General features: G+C 35.4%; 1 protein-coding gene across 4 annotated transcripts in view; it reads right to left on the reverse strand.

Annotated features, from left to right (window-relative positions):
- Nucleotides 1–5,802: 5,802 nt before the first annotated feature.
- Nucleotides 5,803–19,072, reverse strand: part of TRPC1 (transient receptor potential cation channel subfamily C member 1) — a 59,540-nt gene continuing 46,270 nt past the window's right edge. For 3 of the 4 annotated variants that reach the window (XM_060099572.1, XM_060099571.1, XM_060099570.1), the window contains 4 exons: nucleotides 16,639–16,814; nucleotides 8,179–8,380; nucleotides 7,691–7,885; nucleotides 5,803–6,644 (listed from right to left, as the gene is read on the reverse strand). In XM_060099572.1, the coding sequence (XP_059955555.1) occupies nucleotides 6,417–6,644; nucleotides 7,691–7,885; nucleotides 8,179–8,380; nucleotides 16,639–16,814 (801 nt within the window). In that variant the 3' untranslated portion in view covers nucleotides 5,803–6,416. The remainder of the gene's footprint in view (nucleotides 6,645–7,690; nucleotides 7,886–8,178; nucleotides 8,381–16,638; nucleotides 16,815–19,072) is intronic. The other variant, XM_060099569.1, reaches the window with a different exon arrangement.

The raw sequence follows: 19,072 nt of genomic DNA on the forward strand, positions 1-19,072 counted from the left end.
ACCAACAAGACAAGAGGGTTCCCTTTTCTCCACACCCTCTCCAGCATTTATTGTTTGTAGATTTTTTGATTATGGCCATTCTGACTGGTGTGAGGTGATAGCTCATTGTAATTTTGCTTTGCATTTCTCTAATGATTAGTGATGTTGAGCATTCTTTCATGTGTTTGTTGGCAATCTGTATATCTTCTTTGGAGAAATGTCTATTTAGGTCTTCTGCCCATTTTTATATTGGGTTTTTTTTTATATTGAGCTTCATGAGCTGCTTGTAAATTTTGGAGATTAATCCTTTGTCCGTTGATTCATTTGCAAATATTTCCTACCATTCTGAGGGTTGCCTTTTCATCTTGTTTATGGTTTCCTTTGCTGTGAAAAAGCTTTTAAGTTTCATTAGGTCCCATTTGTTTATTTTTGTTTTTAGTTCCATTACTCTAGGACGTGGATCAAAACAGATCTTGCTGTGATTCATGTCAAAGACTGTTCTTCCTATGTTTTCCTCTACGAGTTTTATAGTGTCTGGCCTTACATTTAGGTCATTAATCCATTTTGAGTTTATTTTTGTGTATGGTGTCAGGAAGTGTTCTAATTTCATTCTTTTTCATGTAGCAGTCCAGTTTTCCCAGCACCACTTATTGAAGAGACTGTCTTTTCTCCATTGTATATTCTTGCCTGCTTTATCAAAGATAAGGTGACCAGATGTGCGTGGGTTTATCTCTGGGCTTTCTATCCTGTTCCATTGATCTATATTTCTGTTTTTGTGTGAGTACCATACTGTCTTGATTACTGTAGCTTTGTAGTATAGTCTGAAGTCACAGAGCCTGATTTCTCCAGCTCTGTTTTTCTTTCTCAACATCGCTTTGGCTATTGTGTCTTTTATGTTTCCATACAAATTGTGAAATTTTTTGTTCTAGTTCTGTGAAAAATGCCATTGGTAGTTTGATAGGGATTGCATTGAATCTGTAGATTGCTTTGGGTAGTATGGTCATTTTCACAATGTTGATTCTTCCAATCCAAGAACATGGTATTATCTTCCTATCTGTTTGTACCATCATTAATTTCTTTCATCAATGTCTTATAGTTTTCTGCATGCAGGTCTTTTGTCTCCTAAGGTAAGTTTATTCCTAGGTATTTTATTCTTTATGTTGTAATGGTAAATGGGAGTGCTTCCTTAATTTCTCTTTCAGAATTTTCATCATTAGTGTATAGGAATGCAAGAGATTTCTGTGCATTAATTTTGTATCCTGCTGCTTTACCTAATTCATTGATTAGCTCTAGTAGTTCTCTGGTATCATCTTTAGGAGTCTCTATGTATAGTATCATGTCATCTGCAAACAGTGACAGCTTTACTTCTTCTTCTCTGATTTGGATTCCTTTTATTTCTTTTTTCTTTCTGATTGCTGTGGCTAAAACTTCCAAAACTATGTTGAATAATAGTGGTGAGAGTGGGCAACCTTGTCTTGTTCTTGATTTTAGAGGAAATGGTTTCGGTTTTTCACCATTGAGAATGATGTTGGCTGTGGGTTTGTCATCTATGGCCTTTATTATGTTGTGGTGAGTTCCCTCTATGCCTACTTTCTGGAGAGTTTTTATCATAAATGGGTATTGAATTTTGTCAAAACCTTTTTCTGCATCTACTGAGATTATCGTATGGTTTTTATCCTTCAGTTGGTTAATATGGTGTATCACATTGATTGATTTGCGTATATTGAAGAATCCTTGCATTCCTGGGATAAATGCCACTTGATCATGGTGTATGATCCTTTTAATGTGCTGTTGGATTCTGTTTGCTAGTATTTTGTTGAGGATTTTTGCATCTATGTTCATCAGTGATATTGGTCTGTAGTTTTTTTGTGTCATCTTTGTCTGATTTTGGTATCAGGGTGATGGTGGCCTCGTAGAATGAGTTTGGGAGTGTTCCTCCCTCTGCTACATTTTGGAAGAGTTTCAGAAGGATGGGTGTTAGCTCTTCTCTAAATGTTGGATAGAATTCGTCTGTGAAGCCATCTGGTCCTGGGCTTTTGTTTGTTGGAAGCTTTTTTTTTTTTTTTTTGTGCGGTACATGGGCATCTCACTGTTGTGGCCTCTCCTGTTGCAGACCACACGCTCCAGGCACACAGGCTCAGTGGCCATGGCTCACGGGCCTAGCCACTCCGTGGCATGTGGGATCCTCCCGGACCGGGACACAAACCCATGTCCCCTGCATCAGCAGGCGGACTCTCAACCACTGTGCCACCAGGGAATCCCTGTTCGAAGCTTTTTAATCACAGTTTCAATTTCAGTGCTTGTGATTGGTCTGTTTATATTTTCTGTTTGTTCCTGGTTCAGTCTCGGAAGGTTGAGCTTTTCTAAGAATTTGTCTATTTCTTCCAGGTTGTCCATTTTATTGGCATAGAGTTGCTTGTGGTAATCTCTCATGTTCCTTTGCATTTCTGCTGTGTCAGTTGTTACTTCTTTTTCATTTCTAATTCTGTTGATTTGGGTCTTTTTCCTTCTTTTCTTGATGAGTCTGGCTAGTGGTTTATCAGTTTTGTTTATCTTCTCAATGAACCAGCTTTTAGTTTTATTTATCTTAGCTATTGTTTCCTTCATTTCTTTTTCATTTATTTCTGATCTGATCTTTATGATTTCTTTCCTTCTGCTAACTTTGGGGAGTTTTTGTTCTTCTTTCTCTGATTGCTTTAGGTATAAGATTAGGTTGTTTGAGATGTTTCTTGAGGTAGGATTGTATTGCTATAAACTTCTTAGAACTGCTTTTGCTGCATCCCATAGGTTTGGGGTCATTGTGTTTTCATTGTCATTTGTTTCTAGGTATTTTTTGATTTCTTCAGTGATCTCTTGGTTATTTAGTAGCGTATTGTTTAGCCTCCATGTGTTTGTATTTCTTAGTTTTTTTTTCCCTGTAATTGAAATCTAGTCTCATAGCATTGTGGTCAGAAAAGATACTTGATATGATTTCAATTTTCTTAAATTTACCAAGGCTTGGTTTGTGACCCAAGATATGATCTATCCTGGAGAATGTCCCATGACCACTTGAGAAGAATGTGTATTCTGTTGTTTTTGGATGGAATATCCTATAAATATCAATTAAGTCCATCTTGTTTAATGTATCATTTAAAGCTTGTGTTTCCTTATTTTCATTTTGGATGGTCTGTCCATTGGTGAAAGTGGGGTGTTAAAATCCTGTACTCTGATTGCGTTACTGTCAATTTCCCCTTTTATGGCTGTTAGCATTTGCCTTAAGTATTGAGGTGCTCCTATGTTGGGTGCATAAATATTTACAATTGTTATATCTTCTTCTTGGATTGATCCCTTGATCATTATGAAGTGTCATTCTTTGTCTCTTGTAATAGTCTTTATTTTAAACTCTATTTGGTCTGATATGAGAATTGCTACTCCAGCGTTCTTCTTAGTTCTTTATTTTAGTTTGTTGTAGTATTATGTAGCTTTGTCAGGTTTACTGAAGCATAATTTCCATACATTAAAATTCACCCTTTTAAATGTATAGTTTGATGAGTTGTGCAATCAATCTTCTTTTCCCACCATATCCTGGTAACCAATGATCTAATTTTGGTTTCTATTGTTTTGTCTTTTCTAGGATGTCATATTAATGGAATCACACAGTGTGTAGCCTTTTGTGATGAGTGTCCTCACTTGGCATAGTACTTTTAAGATTCATCTGTGTTACTGCATATATTTCACTAGTTTGTTCCTGTGTCAACTTGGGTAGGCTGAATTATGTTTCCCAGAATTCTCTCCTGTGTATGCTTCTAGGTAGGGTGAGCACAAGACACATTTCAGTGTGAAATTTGGAGGGCAGAAATGGAGCAGCAGCCATTTGGGGTTTTCTTGCAGGCACTTTCATAGTTTACACATGTTGAAGCTTATCTGCCGGCTCAACCTGCTGCCGAAGGGCAGCAGCCAGGACTCTGATCATTCCACCTTTCCTTGGCGTGTCCTTCAGTTTCTCTAATTCTGGACCAAGTGTGTTTAGCAACGTGGCAAAGGGTAACTTCTCCCACAGGATTCCCGCATCATTAAGGTTGGAGACAGTGACAAGTGACAAGTGTCTCAGACTGTCCTCATGGGTTCCAGCTTATCTGCATTTCTTCCCCCTGACACCTATTTTCCTCCTCCAACAGCCAACCTGGTGAACTTCAAGCTCCAGTATTAGATGCAAAAACAACAGCCTCAGAGACTGCTTAACTAACTCCAACAATTGTGTAATGTCAAATCCCTGTAAACAAATCAGTGTGCACACAAACATATGTGCCTGCCAATATCCTAGTAGTTCTGCTTCTCTGACTGAACTCTGGCTGATATGATTCCTTTTAATTACTGAGTAGATTTCCATTGTATGGATGTACGATTTACTTACCCATTCACCAGTTCACGGGCATTTGGTTGTTTTCAATTTGGGATCATGAATAAAGTTGCTATAAACACTCACATACAGGTCTTTGTACAGACATATTATTTCAAAATATGGTATTTACAAATATAAGAAGAAATAGCTAAAAGAGTCAAATATCATTGCCACCAGAGGCAGGAAGAGGTACAAAGGGGTCTGATGTTGATGCTTTGCATTTTAGACCTTTGTTGCCATAATTAAAAAAAACAACAACAGTGAACTGTATACTTTAAAAGAGTGAATTTTATGATGTGAATTATATCTCAATAAAAAGTATAAAAGTATACAATAATACAATGAACAAACTCTGTCAATTTATAATCTAATGTCTAGTTTTATTTACCTTTGTTCTTACAATATGCTGTCATTCAAAATATGCCTCGTAAGTAACTCATGCATACAGTAGGCACTCTATAAATATTTTCATTTAATAATTAGATATTTTTTAGAATGACTAAAAACCCTGATGTAAAATCCCAATTGGGAAGTGCATAATCCCATCATAGACAAAATATATAACTTTACAATAAACATTTTTATAAGAATTTGCCCAAAAAAGGGAACACTTACAATTTGGAAATTAAAAAATAAAAAGTAAAAAGCAAGATGAAACACAACACTAACATATTTCAACAACGATCCCTGGATCATGGTACTTATAGACCAAGGGCTACCTGCACCCTGTGGCCTTAAGACCATCTGACATTCAGTTAAGAAGATAATTATATACATAATAACCTCTTAACTGGAAATGCTGCAAGAATAAATAAGGAATAGCCTATGAAAAAATGTTAACTATATCCCTTACATGAGCACAGGAAAAAAATTTAAATATATAGTTTATTCTCCAATTTAAAAAGTCAATGCTTTTCACCCTAAGCATCAAGAATGAGCCACAAATAAGCATGAAGTCCCATTTATAGAACTATGTTAAATCCTGTGGAAAATACTTTCGGATATAAGATCAAGAACCTTAGTCCAAAAGTAAAACAAATCATTGCATTAAATGGTCTTCCAATGTTTACACAAACAAAACAGGCTGTGACCATACATGACAAAGAAATACCTTCTAAATCCTTATTTTGGGTTAGCTTTATAACTAGGAACATTCACTCCAGCTTGAAAAAAAATTATATCACTTTTATGATAATAAAAAATTAAAAGCCAATAAATACCTAATTTTAGAGAAGTAGCTGTGCAAACTTATAAACATAATCAAATACTCTATAGCTACAAAATGAAAAATCTACTAACTATATTTTTCAAAAACTATATAATTCTATAAAAATTTAAATACGTGGACTCTATCAATACATGGAAATGTATATATAAAATACTATTAAGTGAAAAAAGCAAAATTAAAAATATAAAGTGATTACAACCATGTAAAAGTAAATATAGTAACAAACATTGAGGTGAATTTAAATTTATAGACACAAATAGATTCAAACATTCATTAGGGCTTTATCTTTGTTGCTTAAGATTATAACGAAAGAAAAAAGAAAAAATAGACTACTGTTTTAGGTAAACCTATACTCCTAAACAATAAATACTGAACTATATATGTAAACTCCTAAAACAATGATTTTAAAAAACAAGACTTCTATATCTCAAGTGTACCCTATGGAAGGAGATCAGTCCACATTTGCTGATCTTCATTTTTACAAAACCTTCTGGCAATAGTCACTACAATTCTAATGCTGCCCTTCTTAAGCAGAAAGAGAAAAAAATTTAAGCACCATTTAAATAAGAAAACTAAGCAGCATGCTAACAAAATCTAACTACTTAATCTGTTTCATTACTGCAAAAAGCCACAAACAGAGGGTTTAAAAAAACTAATTGTATATACATATTTTACATAACATATATTTATGCTATAAATATTTTAAAGAATGGCTTTTACATAATTCTTTATTTCAATATATATCTTACTAATTTAATTGCAAGTTATACAAATGCAGTCTTTCAGATTTATTATTGAAAATTATTCTCTACGTGATTTAGAAAATGGCTAATTTCTTGGATAAAACATAGCATATTTAGAAGTCCGAAAGCCAAGTAAATCCCTTATTTCATTTCGGAATTTTGACAGATCTTGGCGCAGTTCATTTAGATTTTCCACAGTTGCCTGATCTGTACTTTGCATCTTTTGTCTCATGGAAGTCAAGTAACGATGCACTAAACAGCACATCACTTTTTGGTAGTTTTCATCTCTCTTTTGCTTCAAATTTCTCCATTCCTTCAAAACAACAAATATGATACTAACAATGTGCAGAAAAATACTTAAATGTTGTGGATTTTTAAAAAAATTTACATATACAAACACATATCTTGTAATGCTTTATTAGACTACATTTTTGCCACTATATGTTACAAAATAATGTTCAACACATTTGAAACATGCCATGCATTTACCTGTACACTTAGCTTGATTTAAGATCTTTAGTTTATAGTAGGGATTAGCAAACTATGACCCACAGGCCAAATATGACCCACTTCCTGTTTCTGATGGCCTATGAGCTAAGAATGGCTTTTACAGATGAACGTTTTGTAATCAATTTGATGATGGGGACTACTAACTTTGAACTCCAAATAAACAAAATGTTATTCCCCCCCAAAATGGAATTCCATTCATTAATAGAGCTGTATTATAAAAAAAGTATTACTCAATTATTCTCATATGTTTAATTTCATCAATAAAAATTTTGTGGAAATTTGTTTTCTCTCTTGTTATATTACTATCCACATAAAATCTACAATTTTTTCACAGCCCACAAAGTCTAAAATATTTATTATCCAGTCATTTACAGAAAAAGTTTGCCAATTCCTGGCTTATAGCAACATGTATTGAATTATTCATGTATTGAACAACTTTCAAGAAGAACCAGAAAAGTATGCATTGACTCTAAGAGTCACTCTTATGCTGACAGCCTAGGTATTCTGAATATTTTCCTTGTTTTAAAACTGTGAGATGAGAATTCATGAAAAAAATCACAGCTCTCTCTCTCATTTTCAGTATTTATTGAATCCTTACTTTATGTTAGATACTATGCTATGCATTAGGGATACAGGAGTGAAAAAAAAACCAACAAGACTTAGCCCTTGCTTTTTTTTAAGCTGTTTTGCTAATTGCTTTATAACCACAACAAATTAGTACAGAGAATGCCCTGTACAAAACAACACAAGTCTTAGCCCTTAGGAACCTGCATATTTATGCTTTAGGAACATCTGAGATTAGTAATTATTAAAGTTATCATGTTGCAGTTCAACCATCTAACTTCTTACCTTTAAGCTGTTCTGCCGTTTAACCTTGCCTTTTGATGTATGAGAGCAAATCCATTTACTGAGGCTACTAATCATATAGCAGATAGTCTTTGGCGAAGGAATGATGTTGAAAGGTGGGGGTAATGTACATTTGTCATCAAAGTAGCTAAGCCACAACTTTGCTCGAGCAAACTTCCATTCTTTGTCTTCATGATTCTATAAGAGGCAAGTGAAAAAGCAACACAGGATATGAATAGGCATGCACACGTGCACACACACAGGGTAGGGCTGGTATGAAGAGATTGTTTAAGATTGTTCAAATGTTTCCACACCTTGTAGGTAAAAATTTGGTTCAAGACTTGCAGTTAATATACATTACTTACATTTTTTTAAATCTATATTTAATTTTAATTTTAATTCTTAATTCTTTTAAATCTTTGCCTTATCTACTACATACACTTGGTATGGTCTGAAGAGAATATAAAAATTTTAAAAGAATGAACACTTACTGCTATCAACTGAAAACTTTTATGAAGCATTGCCACCAGCAGCTTGGTAAGCACAATCACAACCACAACATTGTATGTCCCAACAATAACAGCTCCAACGAAGGACTGTAGTTCTTCTCCGTAGCTAAATCTTGTGACAAAGATTGCCACATGTGCTAAGGAGAAAATATACCAGAACAAAGCAAAGCAAGTGCCGATGAACCTGTAAAGACAATTACATTTCTGTTTAAAAGGAATTTTAAGTTAATTAGCGAAAATAAAGAATTCATTTATATCAACATTACATAAAGAATACATAGATAGCCCAGGAGTAATATTTTATAAAATAACTGAGGTTGGATCCAACATCACAGAAATGCCTTACTTTAAACAAAGAAACAAACTCAAAAGGAAGATAAATTATTCCTGTTTAATCTCTTACTACTCCTCTGTCTTTTCTCAACACAGCAGCCTATGATCCTGTAATACTTAATTAGATTTTGCCACTTCTTCGCTCAAAAACTTCAAATGGCTCTCAAGCTCAACAGCCCGAAGTCCATACAAGGGCCAACAAGGTCCTACATGATCCCATTGCCTTGCTTTCTTTTTTTCCCTCCCTTTATTTCTTTCTTTCAATTGAAGTACAGTTGATTTACAATATTATGTTAGTTTCAGGTATACAGCATAGTGATTCAGTATTTTTGCAGATTATACTCCATTATAAATTATTACAGGATAATGGCTACAATTCCCTGTGCTATACAATATATCCTTGTTGCTTATCTATTTTATACATAATGGTTTTTATCTGTTAATCTCATACCCATAATTTGTCCATCCCTGCTTCCCTCTCCCCTTTGGTAACCACAAGTTTGTTTTCTATATCTGTGAGTCTGTTTTTGCTCTGTATATACATTCATCTGTATTATTTTTTAGATTCCACATAGAAGTAACATTATACAGTATTTGTCTTTCTCTGTCTGACTTATTTCACTAAGTATATTATCTAGGTCCATGCACATTGCTGCAAATGGCAGAATTTCATTCTTTTTTATGGTTGAATATTAAATTGTGTGTGTATTTATATGGATTAAGAAGATGGAATATATATATCCCATCTTCTTAATTCATTCATCTGTCGATGGGCCCTTGGGTTGCTTCCATATGTTGGCTACTGTAAATAGTCCTGCTATGAACACTGGGGTGCACGTATCTTTTCAAATTAGTGCTTTCATTTTTTTCTGGATATATAACAAGGAGTGGAATTGCTGGATCATACAGTAGTTCTATTTTTAGTTTTTTAAGGAACCTCAATACTGTCTTCCACAGTGGCTGCACCAATTTACATTCTCACCAACAGTGTATGAGGTTTCTCTTTTCTCCACATCTTCTCCGACACTTGTAATTTGTAGACTTTTTGATGATGGCCATTCTGACTGGTGTGAGGCGCGGTATCTCATTTTTGCTCTGATTTGCATTTCTCTAATAATTAGTGATGTTAGGCACCTTTTCATGTGCCTGTTAGTCATCTGTATGTTTTCTTTGGAAATATGTCTATTCAGGTCTTCTGCCTATTTTCTGATTGTGTTGTTTTTCGATTTTGAGTTGTATCAGCTGTTTACATATTTTGGATATTAACCCTCTGTCAGTCACATGACTTGTAAATATTTTCTCCCATTTTGTAGGTTGTCTTTTCATTTTGTAAATGGTTTCCTTTGTTGTGCAAAAGCTTTTAAGTTTAGTTAGGTCCATTTGTTTATTTTTGCTTTTATTTCTTTTGCCTTAGGAGACTGATACAAAAAAATATTGCTACGATGTATGTCAAAGAGTGTTCTGCCTACGTTCTCTTCTAGGAGTTTTACTGTGTCGTGTCTTACATTTAGGTCTTTTAACCACTTTGAGTCTATTTGTGTATATGGTCTGAGGGAATATTCTAATCTCATTGTTTTACATGTAGCTATCCAGTGTTCCTAGCACCACTTGTTGAAGAGTGTGTTTTCTCCACTGTATATTCTTGCCTTGTTTGTCACAGATTAATTGACCAAAGGCGCATGGGTTTATTTCTGGGCTCTCTATTCTGTCCCACTGACCTGTTTTTGTGCCAGTATCATGCTGTTTTGATTTCTGTAGCTTTGTAGTATAGTCTGAAGTCTGGGAGGCTTACACCTCCAGCTTTGTTCATTTTTCTCAAGATTGCTTTGGCAATTCAGGGTCTTTTCTGTCTCCATATGAATATTAGGATTATTTGTTCTAGTTGTGTGAAAGACGTTATGGGTATTTTGATAGGGACTGCATTAAATCTGTAGATTGCTTTGGGTAGTTTGGCCATTTTAACAATGTTAATTCTTCCAATCCAAGAACATGGGATAACTTTCCATTTCTTTGTATCATCTTCAATTTCCTACATCAATGTTTCATAATTTTCAGAGTATTGTCTTTCACTTCCTTGGTTAAGTTTATGGCTAGGTGTGATTTTAAATGGGATTGATTTTGGTTTTTTACTTTCTCTTTCTGATATTTCATTATTAGTGTATAGAAACTAATTAACATGCACAGATTTCTGTATGTTAACCTTGTATCCTGCAACCTTGTTGAATTCATTTATTAGTTCTAATAGTTCTTTGGGTGGAGACGTTAGGATTTTCTATATAAAACATGTCATCTGCAAATAGTGAGTTTTACACCTTCCCTTCTAATTTGGATGTATTTTATTTCTTTTTCTTGTCTGATCACTGTGGCTAGGACTTCCAATACTTTGTTAAATAGAAGTGGTGAGTGTGGCCATGCTTGTCTTGTTCCTGAATTTAATGGGAAAGCTTTCAGCTTTTCATCATTGAGTGTGGTGTTGGCTATGGGTTTGTCATAAATGGCCTTTATTACATTGAGATATGTTCCCTCTATTCCCGCTGAATTTTTATCATGAATGTATGTTGAATTTTGTCAAACACTTTTTCTGCAACTATTGAGATGACCATGTGATTTTTATCCTACCTTTTCTTAATGTTGTGTATCACACTGATTGATTTGCATAGGTTGAACCATCTTTGTGACCCTGGAGTAAATCCGACTTGATCATAGTGTATGATCCTTTTTACACATTTTTAGATTCAGTTTGCAAATATTTTATTGAGGATTTTTGCATCTATATTTACCAAAAATATTAGCCTGTAATTTGCTTTGTACTGTCTTTGTCTGGTTTTGGTATCAGGGTAATGGTGGCCTCATAGAATGAATTTGGGAGTTTTCCATCCTCTTCAATTCTTTGGAATACTTTGAGAAGGATAGGTATTAATTCTTTATGTTTGGTAGAATTCCCCTGTGAAGCCATCCCATTCTGGACTTCTGTTTGCTGGTTTTTTTTTTTTTTTTTTTTTTACAAATCCAACTTCACTTCTAGTGATCAGTATGTTCAAATTGACTGTTTCTTCTTGATTCAGTCTTGGCAGGCCGTATGTTTCTAGAAATTTGTCCATTTCTTTTTGATTGTCCAATTTTTTGGCATATAACTGTTCATAGTATTCTCTTATGTTTTTTTGTATCTCTGTGGTATTGGTTGTTATTTCTCCACTTTCATTTCTTATTTTGTTTATTTGGGTAAAGGCTGGCTTTTTCTTCTTGGTAAGCCTAGTTAAAGGTTTATCAATTTTGTTAATCTTTTCAAAAAACCAGTTCTTGGTTTCATTGATCTTTTCTGTTTATCTCTATTTTATTTATTTCCACTCTGATCTTTATTATTTCCTTCCTTCCTACCTTCTGCGGACTTGGGGCTTTGTTTGTTCTTTTTCTACTTTTAGGTGGTAGGTTAAGATATTTGTTTGAAATTTTTCTTATTTCTTGAGGAAGGCCTGAATTGCTATAAACTTCCCTCTTAGAACTGCTTTTGCTGCATCCCTCAAATTTTGGAAAGTTGTGTTTCCATTTTCATTTGTCTCGAGCTATTTTCTGATTTCCTCTTTGATTTTATCATTGACCCATTGGTTTTTTAGTAGCATGTTATTTAGTCTCCACATGTTTGTTCTTTTCTCATTTTCCTTTCTATAGTTGATTTCTAGTTTCATACCACTGTGGTCAGAAAAAAATGCTTCATATAATTTCTATTCTCTTAAATTTATTAAGGCTTATTTTGTGGCCTAGTATGTGATCCATCCTGGAGAACATTCCATATACACGTGAAAAGAATGTGTATTCTGCTGTTCTGAGATGGAATGTCCTGTAAATACCAATTAAGTTCAACTGGACTATGGTGTCATTTAGGAACACTGTTTTCTTACTGATTTTCTGTTTGGATGATCTATCCATTGATGTCACTGAGAGGTTAAAGTCCCCTACTATTATTGTATTACTATCAATTTCTCCCTTTATGTCTGTTAGTATTTGCTTTATATATTTAGGTGCTCCTGTATTGGGTGCATATATGTTAATGAGTTTAACATCCTCTTTTGTGTTGATCCCTTTATCATTATACAGTGCTCGCCTTTGTCTTTTGATACAGACTTTGTTTTAAAGTCTATTTTGTCTGATATGAGTACTGCTATTCCTGCTTCTTTGTAATTTTCATCTGCATGAAGTATCTTTTTCTATCCCTCACTTTTTCTGTGTTTCTTTAGCCCTGAAGTGAGTCTCTTGCAGGCAGCATATTGAAGGGTCTTGTGTTTTCATGCAATCAGCCACCCTATGTCTTTTGATTGGAGCATTTAGTCCATTGACATTTAATGTAGTTATTGATAGGTATGCAGTTATTACCATTTTATTCCTTGTTTTCCAGTTGTTTTTGTAGTTCTCTTCTGTTCATTTCTTTTTGTTTCTCTTGTGGTTTGATGATTTCCTTTAGTTGCATGCTTGAGTTCCTTTCTTTTTGGTTTTTGCATATCTATCATAGGTTTTTGATTTGTGTTTACCATAGGGCTCATATATGCTGTCCCATAATTATATCTACTTGTTTTAAACTGATAGTCATTTAAGTTCAAACACATTCTAAAAGATCTATATTTTTACCCCCCTCACCCACATTGTGTTTCTAATGACATATTTTACATCTTCATGCTTATCTCTCAACTGTTTACTGCATTTATAGTTGCTTTTGTGTGTGTTTTTTTCTTTTCATCTATGTACTAGCTTTTTAAAGTGATCTTCAATCCTTACTATGTAACTGCCTTTCCTAGTGGGATTTTCCCTTTCCTATAGATTCTTGCTTATTTTCCATTTAGAGAAGACCCTTCAACATTTTTTAGGTTTACTATTGATGAATTCTTTTAGTTTTTGATTGTCTGAGAAGTTCTTTATTTCTCCTTCTACTCTACATGATAATCTTGCTGGGTAGAGTATCCTAGGTTGTAGGTTTTTTCCTCTAAGCACTTTGAATATATCAAGCCTCTCCCTTTTGGCCCACGAAGTTTCTGCAGAGAAATCAGCTGATAGTCTTATGGGGATTCCCTTGTATATGACTGATTTTCTCTTGATGCCTTTAGAATTCTCTTTAACTTTTGCCATGTTGTTTATGATATGTCTTGATGTGGGTCTGTTTGGTTTCATCTTGTTTTGGACCCTCTGTGCTTCCTGTATCTGGATATCTGTTTCCTTCTTCAGATTTGGGTAAGTTTCAGCCATAATTTCTTCAAATACATTTTTGATCCCCTTCTCTCTCTCTTCTCCTTCTGGAACCCCTATTATGTGAATGTTGGTATGTTTAATGTTTTCCTAGAGATCTAGTGGACTCCTTTTGTTTTTTTGTTTATTTTCATTTGTCTTTCTTTCTGCTGTTCTGATTGGGTGATTTCCATTATTCTATCTTCCAGATCACTTATGTGTTCTTCTGTGTCACTTAGGCTGTTATTCAGAGTGTTTTTTATTTCAGATATTGAATTGCCTATTTTTGTTTGGGTCTTTTTTATATTTTCTAGTTCCTTGTTAAAATGATTTTTGTTTAGATCAATTCTCTTCTAATCTAATTTAGTTAGCATTTTTATTACCAATGATGTGAATTTTTTATTTGGTAAATTGTTTATTTCTGTTTCATTATTTATTTTTTCAAGGTTTTTCTCTTACTTTTTCAATTGAGAGTAGTTCCTCTGCCTTTTCATTTTACTTAACTTTATTTGCCTCTATGAATTTAGGTGAAACAGTTACCTATTGTGGTCTTGAAGGGGTGTTCTTAGGTGTGTACCCAATGCCTTTGGTGGGATGGCTGGATTTGATGTGGACACCAGAGTTTCCTCAGGGTATGCTGGCAGCTATCACCTTGGTAGGGGGTGTGGCTAGAGATGGAAGAGCTAGAGCCCATGCAGGGTGTGAGGTGCGATGTTCTCTTTGCTCACTGGCCAACACTGCCCTGTGGGATCTGCTCCCAAGTTGCTGGAGTAAAAGCCCTCAGGGTCATACTAGAGCTGGCTCTGTTCCTTTTCAAGTGTTTTTCCTTCTCCCCACACCAGGATCTTTGCCCCAAAGGAGGGGGGTGCTGAAGCAAGTCGGGTTCATGCACTTATAGAGGTCTAATGCACTACCTGTGTAGGTGTCCGTGGCTCCACTCAGATGCAGCCCATGGTTGTGTCTTTTCCCTGGTATTGGCCACCCCAGATCTAGTGCTGCATTATGGTGTGAAGTGAGTGGGGCCAGAGCATCCACTCAGCCTGGGCTTGGGCACATAGCAAGGTGGTCACAGGAAACCCAGCAGCTGTGCTGCTGTCAAAACTCTGGGCTGCTTCTGGGGTGCCGCTGGAGTAAGCTCCAACAATGGCAGCTGCCGCACCACCTGGGCTACGCTCCAGGACTTGTTGCCTCTATGTCACAAGGACGAGTCTTTTCCCACGTCCTGGATACCCTAGATCCAGTGCCATGCTGTGATGTGGAATGAGCGGGGCTGGGGTATTCTCTCAGTTCGGGCTGGAGAGAGCAGCAAGGTGGTCACAGGAAACCTGACAGCCACTAGGGCAGACTTCTCTCTGCCCTAGCAGGGGGAAAGCCAGCACCTGCACCCCTCATGAGTGGCATCCAGGCCTCTCCAGCCTTTCTATCTCTCCCAGGCGGTCCCCAACCAGTTAAGGGGGCTTGTCTCCTATGCGTAGAAACCAGACTGGAACACCCAGTCTGTGGCTTGACCCACTAACCCCCAGGGCGAGTATCCACCTGTGTAATCTCCCTTTTCCTTTGAGTCCCTTCCCGGGGCACAGGTCCTGACCAATCATTTTCTTCTCATCCTACCTGACTACATACATACCTTTCTTACAGCCTTGGTTGTACAGGAGTCCTTCTGCCTATTTCCAGCTAGCTTTCAGTGAGAATTATTCCACATGTAGATGTATTTTTGATACGTTTGTGGGGGGAGGTGAGCTCCAAGTCCTCTTACTCCACCATCTTGATCCGCTTTATTCCCCATTACCTTCCTGACCTAATCTACTACAACTCTCACTCTGATTCACTACATACCATCCATGCTGACCTCCTGGCTTTTCCTTGAACATACCAACCACACTCCCATCTCAAGGCATTTGCATTTGCCATTCCCCTACCTGCCAACGCTCCTCCTCCAGATACCTTTTCATGGCTTGATCCTTCACCAGCTTTATATCTTTACTTGGATGTCATCTTTTGTGAGGCCTTCCTTAACCTACCTAACTAAAGCTACACCCTCTCACACAAAAATCCTCCCTGGCCCAAGCTTTATTTGGGCTACAGGCAAGGGCCTGTGTAATACTGACATATACTATATCAATACTGTGCAATACACTATATATTTTATTTTTATTGCCTGTATCACCTCACTAGAATAATAAACTCCATGAGGGTAGTTTTGTTCACTGATACTTCATTTACTTAGCACTTAGAACAGGGTCTGGCATACTGAAGGTGTTAGATGAATATTTATTACTCATTTAATCTTATTCCTTAAATAAACTAAAGAATAGTTGGTACATAATACAAATAAAACAAACGTGTAATTCTACACCTCTTCTCCATTATTTTATCTAAGAATGTGGGGAGGTATTTTGTCTGCCTCACAACTGGTTGTTCAATTCCTTCCGATACAATAAATTAGAGAAAAAAATGTTCTTGAAGCTTTAACAATCTCAACCCTAATGACCTCCTAAGAAGTGTTGAAATCTTAGAGTGCTTTGGTTGTAACAATGACTGAGAATTGCCACTGACAATTAATACTTGAAGGGCAGAGACGTGGAACATCTCACAATACATATATAGGACCCACAAAGAACTGTCCTGCCCAAAATGCTAAGAGTGCACAAAATAAAAGAGTTCCTCTGTTAAGATAGATTGTAGTCAAGGAGACAATGTAATAACTCAGGCTACTAATTATTTAAGATTCTATGTGTAAAGATGACTATCAAATGATTCATGAAAAATAAGTATTTCTTATTCAAAATGCATTTCTTAAAGAAAAATTGAAGTCCTAGCTCTGTAGGTATGAATTCACACATAACACAACAGAAAGACAGACATATATTTACTAAAAATTTAAAAGACACTCACGAATGGAAGGTATCATTGCTTTGCTGTTCACAGAAGATGCCTACACAGTCCTTCTGTTCTTTTGGAGTATAGTCTTTATCATACAGTTGTGTCAGTCCAATTGTGAAAGAAAACAAAACAAGAAGAAACATTCCAAGAAATTTTCCAAAATCTTGTAACATCTGTCCCATTGAAATCTGTGGAATACATTACATAGGCATTCATTAAAATCATCAGGAAAACAAAATATGAAAAACTAAATGACCAGGCAAGAAAACATATGATCCACAAGGCTACTCCTTTTTTTCCACCTGTTTGAGATATTTCATCACTTTTAAAACACCAAAAATCCAGTTGCCAAACAAAAAACCATTCTGATCATGCCAGCACTGTGAGTGTTGGATGGTACATTCCTTGAATCTGGACCAAGTCTGCAGAGGATAATTTTGCTATGAAGGTAGAGGAAGAGACATAGAGATTTAAGGAAAGGCCTAATTTGCAAGGGATGAAAGGAAAATTCTTTACTAAAACCTAAAGGGAAGTAAATGCTTATATTTATAGTTTCTCAAAGTTTACAAATATAAAACCATTAGGGCATAAAGTATTTCATTTGATTTTTGCAACCAACTCTAAACCACTTCCTGAAGAACAGCATTGCCCCCTCTAGGACTGCCCTAATCTGTTTTGCCAAGGTGATCAATTTTCTTTCATTTGGGGTCTATTATAAGAAAAAATTATACGTGTTAAGTCAAATGAGAGGGTCTAATACTTATGTGAGTATCTACCATAATTTAGACATGTGTAATGCATCTGGGAGCTTTATTCAAGCCTAATTTCATTCTCCTTTAATACTCTTTCAAATTCTGGGGAATAGGTACTTTTCATAAATTCTTGTTATTTAAATTGGCATACAAATTTGGAGAATAATTTAACATTACGCTTTGATCCCAAAATTCTATCCCTAGGAATTTAGCCAACAGGAAGTACACAAAGGTGCATTACATACAAGGATTTTCACTGTAGCACTGTAGAAAAAAAAATTAGAACGTCCTAAATGTTGTTAAAAAGAATGAAGTGCTATGCGCTGGCATAGAAAGGTGCCTACAAAACATTAAGTCAAAAAAGCAGGGTACACAACAGTATTAAACAGCTATTTTTTAAAGGATAGGTCAGATATATATTTTCATATAGATAAGGTTTGATATGCACAGGAAATTTCTGGAAGTTTACACAAGAAACCATTAACAGTGCTTATCTATGGGGGGTAGGACTAGGGGTGTGGTTTGAACCTTCTTTGCTATATGCATTTATTACTTTTAAGATACAAAAGTTAGTGTTTAGAAATAATCCCTCCTCAAATGTAACCAGGCCAAATTTATATAATTAGTGAAATCCAACTTCAAATACAATTCCAAACTCCCTCGAACCTGCCAACATAACACATGCCAATCACCGACGATACAAAATAGTAGCAGCAGGCAAGTGGCCAAGCCCCTCCAGCCCACTATAGTGAGCCAGCTAATTAAGTCGAAGAGGTGTGGTAAAATTTTTAGGCACAGCACAAGCTAGTATTCCAGGCGACTTGGAGTGGGGAGGTCCACTATGCCTGACTTTTATGCACTTGACTAGCATGTGGCTCTTTTCAAAATCTTATGCTTCCCTCACTTGGCCCCCTTGCAAAATTCTGATGGAAGAAACAGAAAACTTTTAGAATCAGAAAGCTCAAAATGTGTGAGAAAGAGAAGAAATACATTTCTCTCTTAATCAATGATAGCTTTATTAGGTCACTTTGGAAAGAAATCACTTATTCAGATTGTGAGTGCTTAGAATAAAGCCATATCGTGTTAGTAGAGAACCTAATAATGTATGACAGTAAGAGTACAATAACTGCTTTAGATAAGTACAGAAAAGATTGGATTTGAAGAAAATTTAGACACTGTAAGCTTAAAGGTAAATAAAGTTTTCCAAGAGTGACCATGTATGGTGTTATAATTTTAATTTCAAAAATTTAGTCCAAAAGTAAAAGCCTTAATTTAATATTACTGTTTTAAAGAGTAATTTAATTTCAATAGCAAGATGAGCAATATTTAATGAGAACACTACAAACTTCATGACTTGTTTTTTAAAAACATGATATTAGTTCTTGTATAACATGGAAGAACCAGAATTAGCTACAGTGGATATCACTGAGGTGAACATTAGCTTGAAGAGCACACTAATGAAACATTCATGTGAAATGCAGACATGAAAAGCAGTAAATTAATTTTAGTCTGAGAAAGATTATAAGGCTCATTTCTTTGTAAAAATAACAATCACACTTTCTTACATGTTTACTTATTTTAAACTACTTAGTAGTTTTAATTGAGAAATATGAACAGTAAGTAATAAAAAAAGATGGCAGTTTAAAAATTAATACTGAAATTTACACAGTAGTTAACACTAGTACACACAGAGA

This window comes from Mesoplodon densirostris, chromosome 5, assembly GCF_025265405.1.
Source record: "Mesoplodon densirostris isolate mMesDen1 chromosome 5, mMesDen1 primary haplotype, whole genome shotgun sequence".
Lineage (NCBI taxonomy): Eukaryota > Metazoa > Chordata > Mammalia > Artiodactyla > Ziphiidae > Mesoplodon > Mesoplodon densirostris.